Source organism: Larimichthys crocea, chromosome III, assembly GCF_000972845.2.
Source record: "Larimichthys crocea isolate SSNF chromosome III, L_crocea_2.0, whole genome shotgun sequence".
NCBI lineage: Eukaryota > Metazoa > Chordata > Actinopteri > Sciaenidae > Larimichthys > Larimichthys crocea.
The window spans coordinates 5,326,109-5,344,874 of record NC_040013.1 but is presented as its reverse complement, the minus strand read 5'-3'; the positions used below and the strand labels follow the sequence as shown (position 1 = coordinate 5,344,874).

The 18,766-nt window shown below is 43.7% G+C and overlaps 1 protein-coding gene across 1 annotated transcript in view; it reads right to left on the bottom strand.

The window, feature by feature from the left end:
- adgrv1 (adhesion G protein-coupled receptor V1) overlaps positions 1-18,766 on the bottom strand; it is a 103,093-nt gene that overhangs the window by 38,440 nt on the left and 45,887 nt on the right. Inside the window, exons 66-88 of the mRNA XM_027278170.1 lie at positions 18,493-18,678; positions 18,117-18,352; positions 17,862-18,010; positions 17,570-17,768; positions 17,216-17,435; positions 16,887-17,126; positions 16,628-16,777; positions 16,276-16,496; positions 15,911-16,190; positions 15,661-15,804; positions 15,052-15,223; positions 14,770-14,905; positions 14,084-14,649; positions 13,724-13,987; positions 13,202-13,319; positions 12,935-13,106; positions 12,532-12,774; positions 11,196-11,603; positions 10,087-10,259; positions 9,713-9,959; positions 9,441-9,580; positions 8,536-8,696; positions 8,227-8,327 (exon numbers count right to left, since the gene is read on the bottom strand). Of these exons, the coding sequence (XP_027133971.1) occupies positions 8,227-8,327; positions 8,536-8,696; positions 9,441-9,580; positions 9,713-9,959; positions 10,087-10,259; positions 11,196-11,603; positions 12,532-12,774; positions 12,935-13,106; positions 13,202-13,319; positions 13,724-13,987; positions 14,084-14,649; positions 14,770-14,905; positions 15,052-15,223; positions 15,661-15,804; positions 15,911-16,190; positions 16,276-16,496; positions 16,628-16,777; positions 16,887-17,126; positions 17,216-17,435; positions 17,570-17,768; positions 17,862-18,010; positions 18,117-18,352; positions 18,493-18,678 (4,926 nt within the window). The remainder of the gene's footprint in view (positions 1-8,226; positions 8,328-8,535; positions 8,697-9,440; positions 9,581-9,712; positions 9,960-10,086; positions 10,260-11,195; positions 11,604-12,531; positions 12,775-12,934; positions 13,107-13,201; positions 13,320-13,723; positions 13,988-14,083; positions 14,650-14,769; positions 14,906-15,051; positions 15,224-15,660; positions 15,805-15,910; positions 16,191-16,275; positions 16,497-16,627; positions 16,778-16,886; positions 17,127-17,215; positions 17,436-17,569; positions 17,769-17,861; positions 18,011-18,116; positions 18,353-18,492; positions 18,679-18,766) is intronic.

Sequence of the window (18,766 nt, the reverse complement as noted above, 5' to 3'; positions counted from 1 at the left end):
TTTCTTAGTGAGCTCCAAAAAAGGTCTAGTCATAAAAAGAAGAGCTCAAGGGATTCATTGATCAGACGCTTCATTCACAGCTGCTGTTGAACTTGTCTCTCGCTGTGGAGCTACAGTGACCCCTACAGGTCAAAGTGATCAAAAGCTAATGCTGCAGTGTATTTTCTTTAAATGAGTGGGTATGCACACACACACACGGCCATCTGTGTGCGCCTATGTATGTTTATGCGAGCATATGCATGTGTTTCATAACAAGGATTTGGCTCCGTTGAGCATATGCATGTGTTTCATAACAAGGATTTGGCTCCGTTTCTCAACAATATTATGAAGAATATTTGTGCTTTTATGAGTGTGCGAGCATGAGCATATTCGTATGATTGTGCTGGAATATATGTATATATGTGTATGTTTGCCTTGTGTTTAGTATTTTTGTCATTACAGTACGTTTCGCCTTCTGTTGTCACCGTCTTACATTATTCTCATGAAAAGATCAAGACTCAAGCAGAGCTAAAAACAAACTGACAAAGTAGACTGATTACAATTTCCTGATAAGCCAAGAACAAAGGACCTTATTATAGATTCAGTTTTATTTGATTACCATCCGCAATTTCCTTCCCCTATTCAACATTTCCTGATTCTTTGAGGAAGTTAGGCGACCGGTCTGTCATTTTCTATTTCAGGCCATTAAGCTGGCATCACAGAGCTCACTCAGTTTCTCTCTGTGTGTCTAGCGTTTTAGCTTTCCAGGCAGGAGAAGACCTCAAATGGCTTTCAAGGCTTTCAACACAATCTTCACAAATAATGACTTCATGTCAGCATAAATATTAACTGTAAACCCACACAGCATTAATGTGAATAAGCATTATGCCTGTTGCCTCATCCTGTTCCTCCTAACCTAGAAAACCAGTGCAAACATCAAGCAAGAATGGCAACACTACTGACCTCAACAGTTTCAGGGTAAAGCATGTTTTCACTTCTCTGAACCTCCACTCTACACACAAAGGTCTGCCAAGACAAGCTGTGGAACTCCAAAAATAGAGCAGGGACTTTGACAACTGTATGCTCCCACTTTGTTTATCATTCACAGTGTCAGTAGCCTAGTTTGATAAAAGTCCTCCGTGACAAACCGAATGACTCCACAGAATCAGGTAAAAGGTGCCCGCTGCTGCATGGAGAGTTTGTGAGCAGACCAGTGATACAAACAGATTTCTTCATGCCAGTACATTTATTACACCTAGGGCTTAAATTCTTAAGTTATGAGCCCGCCATCATAAAACAATATTACAAGCATGCCAGCAGCTGATGAATGATACAAGCCCTTGACTGGATTTTCCAAGTGATTTGACGTCCAGATATCGATCTGTTGATTGCATTTATCCACCGAAGCAGGTAATGAATGGGAAGCCGATGTGTTGCAGCTCAAGGGAAACAACAGATCACGTCTGTTTGATTCTGAGAGGTTCTGTAAGTGCACAGTGAGTCTTTGAAACATGCATTTGTTAATGAATCTATATTTATTCGCATACTGTGCATGACGTGTGCTGTTTCATGCCTCTAACTAATGAAGGGGTGGGGGTGACTACTGGGGCCTCCTGTTTGCTGTGCTTTTTCTGGAAATAGAGGAAAGTTCATGGACTGTCACCAGCTGTTAGGACAACACACATTTGGCAAAAATGAGAGTGTAACTTCCAGAGTCCAGAAAGGGCAGAGTCTGCCGCAGTTCATTGGATCGTTAGAAAACCAAAACCATTAATTAATCCAACTTACCATGGAGATATTGTATAACCATAACTGCTCGCAACTGACATAATAATGAACTGGCATTATCTCCTTATGACCTGTTATAATACTGAACAGAGTGAGTTAATGACTGAATGTAAGCAGTTTCGTATTTTTGGTCAAAAGTTCACCAAAGGAACCGCTTAGCAGAAGATTTGATGTGTACGTGTATGCGTGCATGTTTTATCCCGATGTCAACCTCATGATGTAATCCAGATAGGACTAATGTCCGCCCACCCTGGCAGATAAATAACAAGACAGATTCATGAATAATTGCAGCCTTCATTGTATTAGTGCAACCTACAGAGGATGGTTCAATTCCTATTACGGCATAGATGAAGATGTTGATGTTTGTATGTACACAGTGTGTCAGCGTTTGAGACTCGACAGCACAAATGAGTTGAACATTGCGTTATACCCTCATGAAACTGGAGAAATAAAGTACATAAGGTGAGATTTTATGGTCTGTACACAACCGCCGTGTAAAGCTGTGTAAAGATGATCAATCAATCTGCTGTCTACAGACAGGTGTGAGTCTAAGGTTCAGTTTAGTATCCATTTGGATGTTCTTCATTTGAAAGTATAGTTTGCAGCGGCCTGCAGAAAAGATGACGAAGATGATCAGGCTAGATCAGATGGTCTATTTACAGTAAACGGTTTGCAAACCAAGCACCTGGAACATTACACGTTTGCAACTGATCAACAGATTGTTATGGTGACTGCTAAGAAAACATACCAACACAGCTAGTTGTGATTGGTGTAAACAATGCAGATTTCAAAATATTAAAAAAATGGTTTCCAAATGATTTTCAGGAATTAAACATTTGCCACGATGTGTTGTGTTTACAAGAAACTCCACAGGGTACCTTTAAGGATTCAATTGTTGATGATGTTATTATAGTTGGATCAAAATGGTCATCCAGATGTTTGCTAAGTCTCTGAAAGTAAGTCCAGTGTAAGTACATGTGTAAATATCATCATTGCTCAAACTGATGAGTCACACAGGATGTGACCAGCCACTTTTGCAGAGATAGAGAGAGAGACAGTCTTCTTGCAGCCTGTAATGTCACAGCTTCCAGCTAAGCCCAGCGGCAGGCAGAATGATGAAGGGGACAGGAAATAGAAACAGCGGCATTACTCATCATTCTGTGAAATAAAGGTTAGGTGAGAGGAGTAGGAAAAAGCCAAGAGGGGGGGCAGAAAAACAGATGGAAGTAAAACAGGAAAATGAAGACATTAAAGAAGATTTAGCTGTTGGTTTGCATGTTTTTGCTTAGTATCAGACCAAAAGACAAGGTCACAATGAAAAGAGTGAGAATAAAGATGCTGCTGACTTGAACAGAGACAGATCAGATGAAGAAGAGAGGAGTCAGGGCAACACTAGGCACAAGGCATTGGACCAGCCAGTAGAGCGTAATGTGAGTCTCCCATGAGGCTGTCTTCACCTCTCCACTGTCCTGCCTCCACACACGCACACAGTGTAACAGAGGCCCTGACTGCTGATACTTTATACCCTTCTATCACTTGCCTGCCATTAGCTCGGGCTGACAGACAGTAAAGAGCTTAGAATTGCATTAAAATCTTATCAAGGGCATGCTGTATTCTTCATCTTGCTGATTTTTGTTTTTAATTATAGCTTCAGGAGAAAAGAAAAGTCACTGTAAAGAATTGTTCTGTTAAGCATTAAGGGATCTTTATATCTGAGGAAAACATGGACGGGAGAAGGAATGAGTAAACACTGTTTTACTTCTCATTGTCTCCCGAACCCTAACCCTTTTTTGCTTTCTCATTCTGTTTCCAAATACTTGTGGGGATACAGCTAGACTACAATAAAATAAGCAAATTCTCTCACGTCAACCAGAGACAACACAGAGACACACGAAATCCCTCTCTGTTTATTGACTTAATGATTGATTGGTCATGATGGGAACAGATAAACTTCCTCAGGGAGAACAGAATCACTCACATCATTTACAGGGCCTTGTGCGTTGTGTTGATCTTATGTTCTGCAGAAAGGACACGATAAGGTCTTGGATTACGCAATTCATACAGCCCCTTTCTTAGAGAGAGCCAAAACTTAACCGCCGCCCACCATGTACAAATGCACAGACGACAAACAGGAACCTTTAGGAATCCCAACAGCAATCAGACAGCTTCTTTATTCTGCACGGAGACGTGACGTCAGAGTGGTGGGTGGTGTACAGGAGGGGTAGAAGTTAGTGTTTATGCGTGCGTGTGTTTGTGGATTGAGGCGTAGACGTCTGAATGTTGGATGCAGTCCCAGAGCTAACAGGAAATCCTTTATAACCAGAACTAAGAGTCACCTAAACACCTCCCAGATACTGGAATAAAGCACTGGGACCACTAGGGTAAACACTTCACCGAGTGTGTGGGAAAGGCTGTCTGGGATGTGAAGGGCTGTTTAATTACAATGGATGAGAAATCAAATTGTGTTTTGTTTGCATTAGAGATGGAAATTAGATTTTCCTTTCCCACACCAGTACCTGGATACGTGTGTTCAAGCACACACAGCTCTAAAATCCCATTCTGTATTTGACCAAGATGAAGTATTATATATGAAATATGAGACTTCTGTCAATCATATGTCATTAATAAACAAGAACCTAAAACCAGTGGCTTTGGGAATATTTAAATATTAATGTTTGTTCAGTGACACTACAGGTACTGGCACACAATGCTGAAGCAGAACCATAAATTCTTTCACACTTTATCATGTTTCCCTGAAAAGACTGCCAATAACCCGTGTCTGGTACTGTCAGGAAATATTATGCTTATGATTTCTTTCGGGAAACTCTCTGGCCATGTCTCAAGGCCTCTCTCTTGGTTCAAAACTAGTGGGAAAAGGGATTGATATAAATGCACTGGAAGCTGAAACAGATGAGAGAAGGACAGCAAATAAAAACCATCAGCCATCTAAGTTGTGTTTCAAAACAATTTTCTGATCCTGCTCTCTGCTATTGTTATGGATTATGGCAAAATGAAAGCTGATTTACGGATGGCACTGAGCTTACAGTATGGTATTGTTGCATTAACGAGTACATATAATTATAATCCAAATCAAAGATCAAAAGATCAGATTCTGCATGTTTTTGTTCCCTTCACAATAAAATACATTTTCACATTTCCTCCCCGCTGATGACGGCAAGATAACTGGAAACATTTTGAGGAGTAAAACGTGATCAATTTCTAAAAATGTTCTAAAACCGTAATTTTTCAAATATCGTTATTCACTTTAATGTGAAGGAAAATGAGGGATAACTCACAAAAACTTGCAAAACTGTACCTCCACAAACGCCGCCTGCATGTTAGTTATTCATTGAATGTGATTTCTGATTGCCTGAGATAACTGAGCTTTATTGCTGCTTGTGCGATGAGCCCTGACATGACGGCATGTACGAAATCCCATGCACATGAACATGCATGCACACACATGCGAACAGGTGAGGCTCACTTCCATAGTACATATGCACTGGGTAAATTTCCACTCCACGCACACAATCTTCAGTTGTCTTGCTGAGGGGAGGAAAAACTGCCAGGCCAGAACTCACTGTCACTGGACAACCTCTGTGACACGACACACACACAACCACAATCGTTCACAGTGAGAGGACTCTCCCTTGAGGTGGTGGATGGGACAAATCACTATTATCTCTCAATGGGAGGTCTGACGGCTCTATCGTTGTCAGCAGCCGCTCTTTGGTACCCTATGGGTGTCTTGATACCAAAACCAGACCAGTTTGACCTTCAGACAACTTCACCAACCTGTTTCTGTATCTGAAATAATGTTGACTTTAATATATAAGGCTATCTAACACTGTGCAGTATGTTATCAATCCTTTCAATTAGAAAGAGTAAGAAGAAAATATAAGATTTCAGAACCTGAGAAGCTACAAGAAACTGAAGAAATGTGATGTTGACGTCACGTTGTTGATGTTATTAGTTAGGGAAAAGTTCGTGATGGAACTAACGCAACCGACTTGCTGCGTGTTAGGCGTCCCTGCCAACTGACACTGCCTACACTACATAATGAATTGATTTTCATTTTTTAATAACACTGCCCACAGCTGCCTGGAAACACTGAAGATGAGACTTTTTTTCTGTGGCTCCCTGACAATAGTGTTAATGTAGCTTATTGTTTTTGTTATTTATTCTTAGGCGAGATGAGCAAATATGAGGATGCCAAACTATGCGATGTCTGGGAGCAAGGAGGGAATGAGACTTTGCAGAGAACACGATAAGAAGAGAAGCTAAATGCACTTTATTTAGAGCTGATGACATATAAATCTTGTAAGTCTGCCAAATGTTCTTTTCCTATTTCTGTCCTAAAAGCTCACATGTACTCATAGTCCTGCTGCCTTCACTTTGTTAGTGGTGTGACATGGAAACAAGAAACTACAGACGTGAAAAGGACGGCGACCAGAATACTGAGACGCTAAAACAATTAAAAAGTGCGTAAATGGAACTACACTTTCTCCTCCACCTGCTCTCAACTCTCAGACTCTCACAGAGGGACTGGGATATTATTATACTTTTTTCTAGTTGACTGTAGCCAGTGCAGAGAGAAATAAATCAAACCGGCAGCTTTAATTTTCTCCCCACAGAGGGCAGCGTCAGTGACTAATTACAGCCCAACCGCCACAGATGGAGAGCCCTCTCTTTTCAGAGGTGGTTGGCGCTGGACCTGACAGCTCAAATCAATGGTGAGGCACGAGCAAGGCTGAGACCCACAAGGTTCAGGAGACATTTCTGTCACTAATTACATCTCTGCTATCAAAGTTGTAAGATCTTTGGGCTTCCTAATAGAGAAATTTAACCCTAATCACTTACTAATGCTTTGATTGTAAATGTAAAGCTGGGACGCAAACTCAGAAATTAAAACTGTGACTGTGACCGGCTTCAAACGACCAATGACATGTCTGGGTTAGGGGTTAGGGGTTAGGAAGGCATTCTCCCTTTGAACGTGGGGTACAATGTTCCAGGTGTGAGGCAGGTGATTTCCAGAGGGATCAAACACAACACTGAGTGGTGAGAACCATTTATCAAGTTTTAGAATAAAGTCACACATCACTTTGTGCGTGCATGCTATAACAATTAAGGGCGAGTCAGTCAGGAAGGTACATTCAGACTTTTGATTGGCCTACTTTTTTTTTTTTTTCTTTTGGCAGCAAAAATACTGAATAGAGAAGCAAAAACAACAGTTCACATGCATTTATATAAAAAAAGGAAGTTATGCTTTTTTTCTGTTTCTAGGTAGCCATCTCAGATCTAAGATAAAGGGGATACTTAAGTGAAGACAATGACGTCAATTGGTCTATTTTAATTCAGCACATCCTGTACTGTGAGCCCACCATTACCTCCAAAATATTCCCAGCAGTACCCAATGACCATTTACAAGGTACATCTTACAACCAAAGAGCACGTCCTGTTAAGCCTTCAGTCAGGGATTCAAGCAGGCCTTCATCGACTGGCCTTGATTAGAAGGCCACAGAAGTACACCCATGTATTTTATACATAGCACAATCTCAGACACGTGCGCATCCAAGGAAGAAGGCCTTAACATGCAGTACAGTACCAACAAGGAAACAGAACAGGACGGAATTTTCCATCCAAAACCCTTTTAGGTTCAGGGGCTCTGCCTGGGCCATAAACAGGTCGAGCCCAAGGTGGTTAGCCCCCAACGACAGTCTGCTTTAGTAGGGGCTCGTGTTTGTCAACCAAAGAGAGGGGGGACCAGTGGAAAATTACCAGTCCCGCACTCGCTCACGCACACACACGTGCACACATACACACACACACATGGTCGGGGACCAGCTGAGAGACTGACCTGCAGCCACATATCTATCTCGCTCATTGCTTATGTGACAGCTTGCGTTTTTAATGGGCAGGAGTGCGGGGGGCATGGTTGCGTTGTCAGGACGCGCCGGCCCGCAAGCGACGCAACCAATGACATTGGATGATGTGTGTTACCGTGTATGCACATTTCCAAGAAAAATACCTGTAACATGTCTTGTGGCTGGTAAGAACGGCTGTGCACCCTGAGTAAACATATTTTAATATAAAAGAGTACATGTAGTGTGAGGTTCTATTATGTTTCTGCCAGTGTTTGATGAAAGTGAAGGTGTGTGTTGCACTACATGCATAACAGCTGTGTTAATGCATGTGAGCTACTGATCCATGCAGCACAAAGAGATTAATGCCTCCATAACAATTTGCAAAGGTTCCCTATCCATCTACATTTAAGGCCGTACGGAAAATCTGTAGATACGAAAAGATGAAAATGCCAAAGAAACTAATGCAGATGGGACGGGAGTATGAAGGTCTCAGCCTTCATAAAGTGTGAATTGTGGATGTTAGTGCACATTGTGACCTTTTTTTTTTAGTAAAGCACTGTATTACTAACACAAGATCTGAGCAGAACTGTATTACCTGGGTTCCAAGGCAGCTCACCATCATGTAAGAGAGCAGTTTGGCAGCAAACATGGGGGAACGGGAACACAGCACATGGGATATAATGGCCAATGCAAAGCCTGAGGAGGGGAAAAGAAAAAGAAGACATGGGACTAATATAAATGAAAAATTAATAAGTGATTCATATAAATCAACAGTGGCTATTTATAGCTATGTGGGAGGAATGTGGAAGATAAAACTCTGAGGACGGAATGCACCAGAGAGAAAGGCAACAAGGCAAACACAGAAAACCAGCGAAGACATAAACAGGCAGAGTGTGTTTTATACCTGAGATGCAGATAAATCCCGAGGCGTAGAAGGCCTCGTTGTAGGACGCAAGGGTGGCAAACTCTGCGTAAGCTGTGTAGATAGACAAGTGGGAACAGGCACATTCCACATAGTTCCCACTTTCTTTCACAACCCTGCAGTATCGACCATCTGATGACCAGCTAGAGGAGAGGAGAGGAGAGGATGTATTATCATGTTTACTTGAATTATCTCTTGTCACCTTTACCATTCAAAGATGCCATGCGACAAACTAGAACATTGCAATAATGTCTGTGCTGGATTCAGATGCCCGACTAGTTTAGTTAAGTTTAGTTTGGAAGTCATACTGCAGCCAGTGACCTTTCCCTGTCTTTGACTTTGACTCTCTCTTCACCCTCTGCTCTCCCTCCATATCAGTCCTCACGTCCGCTTTGTTTTTCGGGGGTATTTCATCCAAGTAGCTGTTCGGGCCAAACCAAACCTGCCAATTCTTAACTTGAAACAGCATGTTCCGGCCAAGTCTCATTCCACGCCCCAGGAATGTCCTCAACAAACCGACTCCGAGTGGGAGTGTGGCGGATTGAATGTGCAGATATGAAACGGAAAGATGTGACTTCACCCATGTGTCCGCAGAGAGGCCTTACTGAGAAGCTGAACTTGGACTGTTGCCCATCACTTCATAAACTGTATGTACTTATATGTTCAGTATCAGAGAGAGGCTATAAGCAACTCAAGATAAACAACAATTTGTAAAGGAATAAAAAAGTTTCAGCAGGCATACCCGAGTACAGAACAATCTCTGACATAATGCTGAAGTAATCATGGTTATATTGTCAAAAATAGAAACATTTAGAGTGTAAACTTGCTGTTTTATTTAGAGTGGCTATAACACATGCATCTGAATTGCTGTGTCTGTGATGGATTACCTTGCAGTGGTCTGGTTCCAGAGAAGGCACAGAGACTGGCCCGGTTTAATTTGCTCACCGGGGCTGTGGATACGATACACCACCTCATTGCCATCTTCCAGGGGTCGTGACCCTCTGTCCTGGAGGCTGGCTGAGAATACCTGGATTATAAACATAAGAAGAGAAGAGAAGAGAGTTCATCTGTGGAGTGAACTAAAACTTTAATGGCTACTCTACACTGGAGTAATACTGCCACCTGCTGGTTTCAATCAAGTATCTGAACACTTCCCTACCTTCCCATTAAGAGCAGTGGTTGTATCATTGGTGAGAAACCAGTGTTCAGTTCTAAACTCAGTTAGCTGAATCTGACTGAGGTTGCCACAGTTAGGAGTCGAGACCGCTGGTACTGGCAGCAGAGTATCTGGGAGCTGGAAGAAGTCTCCATTATGGCCCCTGAATCTGTACCCATTGATCTCCGTGGGGTACCATTGAAAGGCAGAGATGGTCATATATGGACACGTTTCCAGGATGGTACCCCTTCTGGAGAAATCACACACACACAAAAAGCAACATTATTATTATCATTATTAATACCAGTGATATCTCAAAGAAAAACCGTTGATGTTCTTATATAACATTCATGGTATGGTAAGAGAGGGACACTCACATCTCACACTGACTGTTCGTGAGGAGGCTGAATGCGAATCGCTCGGCCACTCCTGCAAGGTGGCTGATGCCTCTGGTGTCGACTCTGCTGGGATTGGCCAGGGCGCACAGCAGGTCGTAGGTCAAATTGCGGCTGCTTCCCTGTAAAGGAGCCCTCTCTCCCTCTGCAAGCACCTGGTTCAGAAGAAAACAAAGATGGACAGAGTGAGAGAGATAGATGGACGGACACATCACAGTTTTTACATACTGTTTCTGTGCAACTGAGTGCTGTATTTATCTTCTCCAGCCCTCCTGAATCACTTTCTTTGGTTTAAACCTCAGCGTGTCGCAACTTTTCAAGTGCAATAATGCAGCTTCTTCTACCCTGTCTCCTTCCCTTCTCTCGCTCTCTCTTTTGTGCTCCCACATATCCTCAAGCTGTGTAACTCATTTCTGCTGTCTCCGCTCTCTCTTCCATCCCCCGCGCACTCATATTAAATTACAGTGGTGTCTCCGCTTGTCTGGAGGCTGAGCAAGCGCAATACTGCATGTGGACTCTTAACATCAGAGCGGTGCAGTGATAACGGCAGTCAGACTGTGACAGCTGAGACCTTTTTCCGATGACAAACTGGTCCTCAGATCTGTCAGAGTGGAAAAGTGGAGGTGATGTATGCCCTTTAGCATAGATCTGTCTGACGCTGACTACTACACTCACCCACAGGTTGTGAAATAAATAAAAACGCGACGAAGCAAGTGTTTCCCTCATTACTGACTCATTATGCAGTCATATTTAAAATGATATACAGTAATCGGCTATTTGCCTTGGGCTAGGAAAGATAGAATATATATATTTATTTATTTTTTGGCCTTTTCAAGCTTTATTTTTGATAGAACAGCTGAGCAGTGACAGGAATGTGGAGAGAGAGAGACAGGGAATGACATGTGGGAAAGAGCCACAGGTCGGATTCGAATCCTGGGCTGCCGTGTTAGGGGCTGAGCCTACGTACATGGGGCGATTGCTCTACCAGCTGAGCTAAATGACACCCCCACCCAGATAGAATATATTTTTGTCCAAGTATGTTGTTATGGACAACGTGTTACTTGTGATTTCTCAATCGTAAACCCTCTTACCTTGTCCAGAGCTTCAAGCACGCCGGCCATCTGCTCAGGAGTGAGAGGTGTACTGATTTGATTGATCAGTCCTTGCAGCGCCTGGTCCAGTATAGTTGAATCAAGCGGCTGATGTAGTTGGTCCAGTAAGCCCCACAGAGCTTCACTTGCTTCATCTGCCACCACAGTCACATTAGCCAGCCCGAACTCAGGGTGCACTCTGGCTCCTCCTGTAGCATTGTAGAGCTCCACCTGGAATCGCTTAGGTGTGGGCACGGACGAGGCGAGGTCAGGCGTGAGGTCAATGTCCAGTGAGGTGTTACTGTGGCCCACGTCGAAGGTAAGAATACCCTCCTGTTTAGGAAAATCCATCCCTTCTTTAGCGGGACGGATTATAGTGGGACCTAGCATCTCATCTCTGGAAAGTTCCTGCAGGAGAAACAAAAAAATGACCAACTGTACATTTAATTACTCTTCTCACTTGGTAAACACAGTGTCTGCATTCTAATAGCAGCACACGCAGATGAGTGATGTTATGAATGCATAACAAAAAAACAAATGAGGAACTGATGTTTACTATGCATGAAACCTTTTGTCTAGTTCTGAGAGATGAAAGCCGATGACCTGGTCATGTGTCTCAGTGATGTCTTTGTTGAGTCGACTAGACGCGGTCTTACTTTGATCTCCCAAATCAAAAAGCGAGATCCACTAAATACTTTATGCCTCTGAACTGCATGTGGCTAAGATATCTCTAATCATAGTGCTTCAGAGAAAAGTAGAGTAGCTATGAAATTCAAGAGGTGAGGAGAGGAGGAAACACTGGGCATCAATAAACCACAACCATTATTAATTTATCCATATAAGAAAAGAAAAATAATTATTACAGACATTTTAATTCATGGCCCTCCATTTCAATACCCGTGTCTAGTATATTTTGCATTACAATAAATCTCAAACAGAATTCAACTGTAACTTCATTTTACTCTGAACTGCTGTGAAGAAGTGTCCCAATTGAGTAAACATAAAAAGCCCCTCATCATGCATCTACAGTCATTTTTCAATCGTGTTTCTGTGAGAAAATAATAACCACATTGTGGAGAATTGTGTCTGCTGATGCGCACGATAAATCAGGTCAACCAAACCAGGTCAGACACAGACAGATAAACATCGTTCAGGTGTTACGATTGTGGAAAAATATTATTTCAGCCGGTGTATGGTTGGAATCATATTGGCCTCGATGGAAAATGAGGTGTCCTACCACACACCTCAGCGAGGCAAAGCTGAACGAACACAAAGTTCTTCCAATGAATAAATCAAATAGCGGTGTTAAAATCAGCCAGTTTGGTTCATTACTTACGACTGTGCGGTATCGTACAGACATGACTGTAGCTGTGCTTGCTCGTCTGTAGACTTGGAGACTGAGCCTTGTGGTCGTCCGGGTGGCGATGGGAAGTCTGTAGCCCACGGCAAAGTACACGAGGCCTTGAGGATCGTCACTCTCTGCCAAGGTGATGTTGGCAAACCGGGTGGTCTCATTAATGGTAGCACCGACACCGACTTGATAAATCTCCACCAAGAACCATGCCTGGTTCTCCGGTTCCTACAGCAACACAGATGACTGATTGTTCTATTTCATGCAGCACAGCATTTCTTATGAAAACATACACCAGATCAAGGAAATTATTATCGCACCACATTGGTAATCAATCCTTATACTGGTCAGCAAAGTTTTGGGCAGGGGGCCTCTGCCTCTTTCTCACCTCATCATGCAGGACCTCCAAAGTGAGAGCACAGATTATCTCTCCTCTCCTACACAGTGTGGTTCCTGAGGTCTGCACCAGCTGTCTGGTTAGATCGACTCCGTTGCTGACAAGAGTGTGAGTTGCTTTGCTGAAGGTAACTCTCCAGAGGACCTGCAAATCCTCAAAAGCTCTAAACGGGAGGAGAAAGAGTGTATGAACAACAAAATGTACCGGTGGAAGGTGAAATTCCAACCTCGATTTTTAACCAAAAGGCTGTTTTATTACCTGTTTTCCTGTCTCTGCAGATAGAGGAGAGCGGTTCTGTTCTCTGAATCCTCATCCAGAACTTGGCCCATCAGGGAATTAAGACTAAACCCTACAATACCGTTATGGAAGTCACTCCCTGGTAAGAATAGAGGGAAGGATGAAGAGAACAAATGCAAATTAATTTCCTCATAACCGCGCAATCTAATAATCATTTATTATTGTAATCATTCATGCAGGGTAATCAAATAATCCTCCCACTGCAGTGATTATGTGAGAAGCGGGGCTCAAAATAGCAGCTGGAGACTAATGTAGCAGTGACCTAATGCAAATCAAATGGCATTAGTGGAACCGGAGAAGAACAGTGAATCACTCATTGAGATAACAGAGACATGTCTTTGGGTCCATTTGATTAGACCTACAAGATAAACTTGGGTTTCAGAACAGAAGAGGACATAGTACAGGAGTCCAGGATACATACGATTTATTTTCTAGCTATTTTCAATCTATATAGTTACTCCAACAAAGATTTCATTATTTTACCCAGGATAGTGATCTTGGCAAAAGCTCCAAACCCTTGGTATGGACTGTCTGTGATTTGCGCTCCCCCCTCTGGATCACTGAGGTAAATGAAGAACACTTCCTGTCCCTCAGGCTCTGAGTCGTCCAAGATGAGCAGGATAACCTCCGTTTCATTCTGACCAGCCTGCAGGGACACTATAGTGGACTCCAGGCGGAAGTCCTGCTCCTCCTTTGCGAGGGTCCCAACAGGCTCCAGTTCAAAGGGAAGAGGTGTTGTACTTCCATCTGGATAAGAGCACAAAGCAACACAACTTAAAGTAAAACTGTAAACATCACAGTAAAATACAACATAATATACAGCAATGGAGCAATAAAACAAACCTCCATATGCTTGGACCCGAACCCTCACATCCGCAGCTGCACTGTCTGACCTGCGCACCCTCAGAACCACCCTCCGCTCCTCCTGGGTCTCCTCATCCCTGTCCTCAGGTGTTACCACATCAGGTCCAATACTCAGCAGTCCTCCGGTCACATCACTAGCGAGGATGGTGACAGTGGCCAAACTGTGCTGAGGGTTGAGGCGAGGAGAGGTATCCGCCCAAGCTAAGTCTGGAGTAAGGACTTGAACATCTGTGAGGTTGATGTGAAAGTACTCATCGGCCTCTGACACAGAATCGTCAAGTATTGAAAGGCGGAAGGAAGTGTTGGTTTGGCGAGGTGAGTCAAAGACCAAACGGCCATCTGGCACTGCAATAAAGTCCTCTCCAGCGGTCGCGCTGCCTGATACTGTTGTATAGGACAGGCGGGTGCTGTTGCTACGTGAACCGTAGAGTCTCTGAACATAAAGTGTTATAGTCTGGATGTCCTCTGCAATGACTAGCTGGCGGGAATCAGGGGCAAACTGGTAGATTCCCAATGGCTCCACTTCTGCCACAGTAAATCCTGACCTGTGAGGGAGTCAGACATCAGAGTGAGGCTACATTTGACATCAACAAATATGTAAACTGTATTCATGGCTTCTGATTTAATATCTATGTCCTCCACCATGACTTCTGTGAAAACATTACCTGAGCTTGACAGTAGCAGAAGTGTTAGAAGTGGCAGCAGTGAGATGTATCGCATAGTAAGCTGGCTCAGATGCATCAGCGACAGCTGTCAGCGATATGGCTTTAGTCCTCTCTCCATGGGCCAGGGTCACCGAGCCTAAACATCAAGAAAACAGACAGGTGTACACTAAACATAAACGCTTAAAACAGTGACAAAAATCATCGATTGTTCATATATTACTCACTCATTTGAAAGAATAACGTGAGTGGTTTAAGAGATCATTCCCTCTCTGCGTGTTTTACCTGAGTTTGGGTTGATAGCTCCCACTGTGAGCCCAGGTGGAGCCTGTCCTGAAGGATACCCAGCTTGCCACTGGACCCTGATGTCCCCAAACAGGCCCGTCCGTGTCACTTTTGCTTCACAAGTCCCTGTTTCTATACTTGAAACCTGCAGAGCCAGGGAGTCAAAGCCAACCTGCGCAACATATGTGAGAGAAGACAGTTAATAGTGATGTTGTCTTGTTGCCTCTTTGGAAAGAAACTCTTGAGTGTTCACAGAGCAGTCAAGGACTCAGCACTAACTCAGTTATAAAGTTATGAAGGTTTTTAAAATGATATTCTGTGGTCCGTGTAGCAACATGGTGCAGTAATGATTGAATAAACTATAATGATCAATTTTCTGTCAGTACCTCAGTAAATGACTGTACCTTGACTAATAGAAAACAGATGCAGCATATTCATGTATTTATATTCATGACAAAGTGAGCCAGTCATCAGAAGAAACATAAATATACACCCTAATGAAATGTCCCTGAGCCAGACCAACAATAAGACTGACTGATCAGTATCCTTAGTGCCCTGCAGAGGGGAAATAAAAATAAATGAACAAAAAAACCCACAACCACAGCTTACCTCAGAGCTGGCGGCTTCTTCGGGCACAGTCACCGTAGCAGCGCTGGCCTCATGAAGGAGGCGAGGAGGAGTGCCGTGGATGGGACTGACTAGTCTAACGTCAGTCAGCTCTGCTGTGAAGCTTTCACCGACCGACAAAAACACCTACAGGAAGAAAAGCAGGGAAATAAAACAAGTGTTATATCGATGCTTAGAAGCAATATAAAAATTTGCTGAACGCATGTTTCTGCACGAGCTCGCTTATCCTTACCTGGCTACTGATGGGCACAGTGATTGTACCGAAGGTTTGGCCTTCTCTGAAGAACAGCCTTCCTTCATCTTGTCCTTCCAGTATCTCCGTGATGTCCATCACTTCATCTATCCTTCCACTGATCTTATAGCCCACACTAGCGTTGCCAAACAAGCCGGCCAGTCGCGTCACATTCATAACCAGAGCTCTGGTAATCTCAGACCCTGATCCCACTACGACTATAGACTGCTGCTCGGGGTCAAGGGAAAAGACACCGTGGGGCTCATCGTTGGCACGCACCCTGAGAGTTTGAAAGAAGGATTAACTGAATTTAATCTCAGACTTTTTTCCCTGTTATTGAGCTTAACAGAATCATCATGACAAACCTGATGTGTGTTCTGAGGAGGTTTGGGTTGGCATCAAACGTAGCACCACCCTCCACAGCTGTGAGTTGGACGGTGTAGAGCTCCTCCAGCTCTGGCACCGTATCAGGCATCAGACTGAGGATTATTTCCGCCGTCCTTTGGCCTTCCAGGATCGTCACAGAGCCAGCTGATGTCAGGAAGTCACCTGCTATATCGGAGTCACTCTGTATCTGCCAATGCACCTGACGTGTGAGAGAAAGTACAATTGTGTTCATGCTGTAAAAGTGGCCACGAGGAATTAAAACTCAGCTACTTTAAGCACTGATACTGGATATGATGGCTAAATAATACATGTATTGCGATGTAATCTTACCGTGATGTTACCCATGACACCCTCTCTGCGTGTAATCGAGAGGGAAATGTTGAATGGGCCCTCCGCTTCTGTAGATTCATTGTAGACACGCTCTTGTAGAGCATCCTCCGTAAACTGGACTATGCCATTTGGGTCACCAAACTTCTCTATCTGGGAGACAAAATGACATTAGGAGAGAGTAGCAGGGAGTAGGGTTAGATTTTAGCATTGGACAACACATTGTGATTCATGATGAAATCAATCTGACACACTGAAATACCTTCAGTGTTACAGAACCAGCATGAGGATCAACATCCAACTCTCCGGACAGAATGCTCAGCTCTATAACAAACTTCTCCTCCACCTCCACCTCCCCATGGGGGAGAATCCGCAGCTCTATCGAGCGCGTGCCTTCCTCTCCATCCCTGAAGAAGAAGGACCCGTTCACTGGTTCTTTAATGTCTGTATTGACCGGAGGAAGGACCTCTCTGCTGTTAGGCCCACGGATGATCCAAGCAACCTGCAAAAGGGTAAAAAAAAACAGTTTGAATTGGTTCACGAAAAACTTCTCGAAGTAAACTGCGAGCACAAGATCATCGTTCATCGTACCGTTGCATTGCCCACCAGGCCTCCTGCTCTCTCCAAAACAAGACTGAGTTTGAGAGTGGAGTTAGGGTTGACCAGAGTGATTAGGCTCTCATTGAGGAAACGAACCATCCCACTTGGAGAGTCACTTTTGGCAATGGTCACCCAGGCAACACGATGAGAGCCTAGAACTGCTCCCCCTGTAGCTCCAACCAGCTGGACCTCAAATATCTCTGCATATTCACTGGGGGAGATCATTTCAGTCTTAAATTAGAACATTTTTAACTCAGTACGTATGTACATGCTGACTTTATGTTACATTTTAGAGATCAAGCTACACATTTATTTATTCATTTACTGTTTAATTTCTCCTCTCACCTGTCCAGGTCGTCTATAATAGTGACATTGATATGGCTGGTGTTCAGGCCATGGTCAAACGTCACTGAGCCGTTGTCCAGGATGTAGTCAAGGTCAGGGGTCGCACTCAGGCCTCGAGAAATGAACTGAGCTGAGACCAGTCCATATGAGCCCACTCTCCTCACCACTGGGATCAACACAAAGCCCACATCCTCCTCGACTGAAAGAGAAAAAAAGGGGATTTTACACACAGCAGATAATCTTTTACTTCCCCTGACAGATGTAAACACCTTCAAATGGTTTTGACTCTTACCTGTAACGTTGACATAATTCTCCATGAACTCCAGGACACCCTCAACATTGTCGTTCTGTTTTATGACCACGACTAGTGAAGAAATGTTGCCTATAGCTGGAGGCTGGTCCTGCTGGAGGCCCGACTCCATCACTGTGTAGTCCACACCACTGACCACCAGAGGGAGACAGAAAGAAGAGTCAAATCAACAGAGCATTTTCGCTAAATAAAGACCTACCAGCCTTTTTAAACAATAACACAATAACCACCTCTTACCTGACATTGACAAGCTCCACTTCAGTGATGTTGAGGAAGAACATCTCCAGCGCCTCTGGAAGACTGTCATCCAGCATATGCAGTATAATTTGTTGTGAGGTCTGGCCTGGTGTAAAGAGTAGTCGTCCTGAGGCTGGAGTGAAGTCCACTCCGCTGACCGCTGTGTTGCCTGTGGTCTGGTAGGTCACCCACACGCTGCCCAGACTACCCAAGGAACGATTAACTGTCACATTCACCTACGGTTAAGAAAGAAAATCACATAGCTGTGGGTTAGGTTTGTAACTTCACTATATCAGATGACTACCTATATACACAGCATCATTTGTACGTCCACTCCAGATTTATATATGTATTAGTCCCGTTTTGTTGACCTCACCATTCCCTCCTCCTCTGTCACGCTGATCTGGTGTTGAGTGAAGGAGAACAGGCCGTAGGGGTTGTCACTGGCTGCCATAATAATCTTGGCATGCATGGCTATGGGACTGATTTCCAGACCAGAGGTGGCGGAGGTGAGTGTAAGCTGGTACTCGCGGCGCTCTTCAGGGAGGTCATCATCCAGGGCCTGATAGATATGTACAAGGATTTTTTTACGGCATGCACACAGAGAGACATTATTATTGGTCTGCAGTTTGTCAATACAGACCGTATCT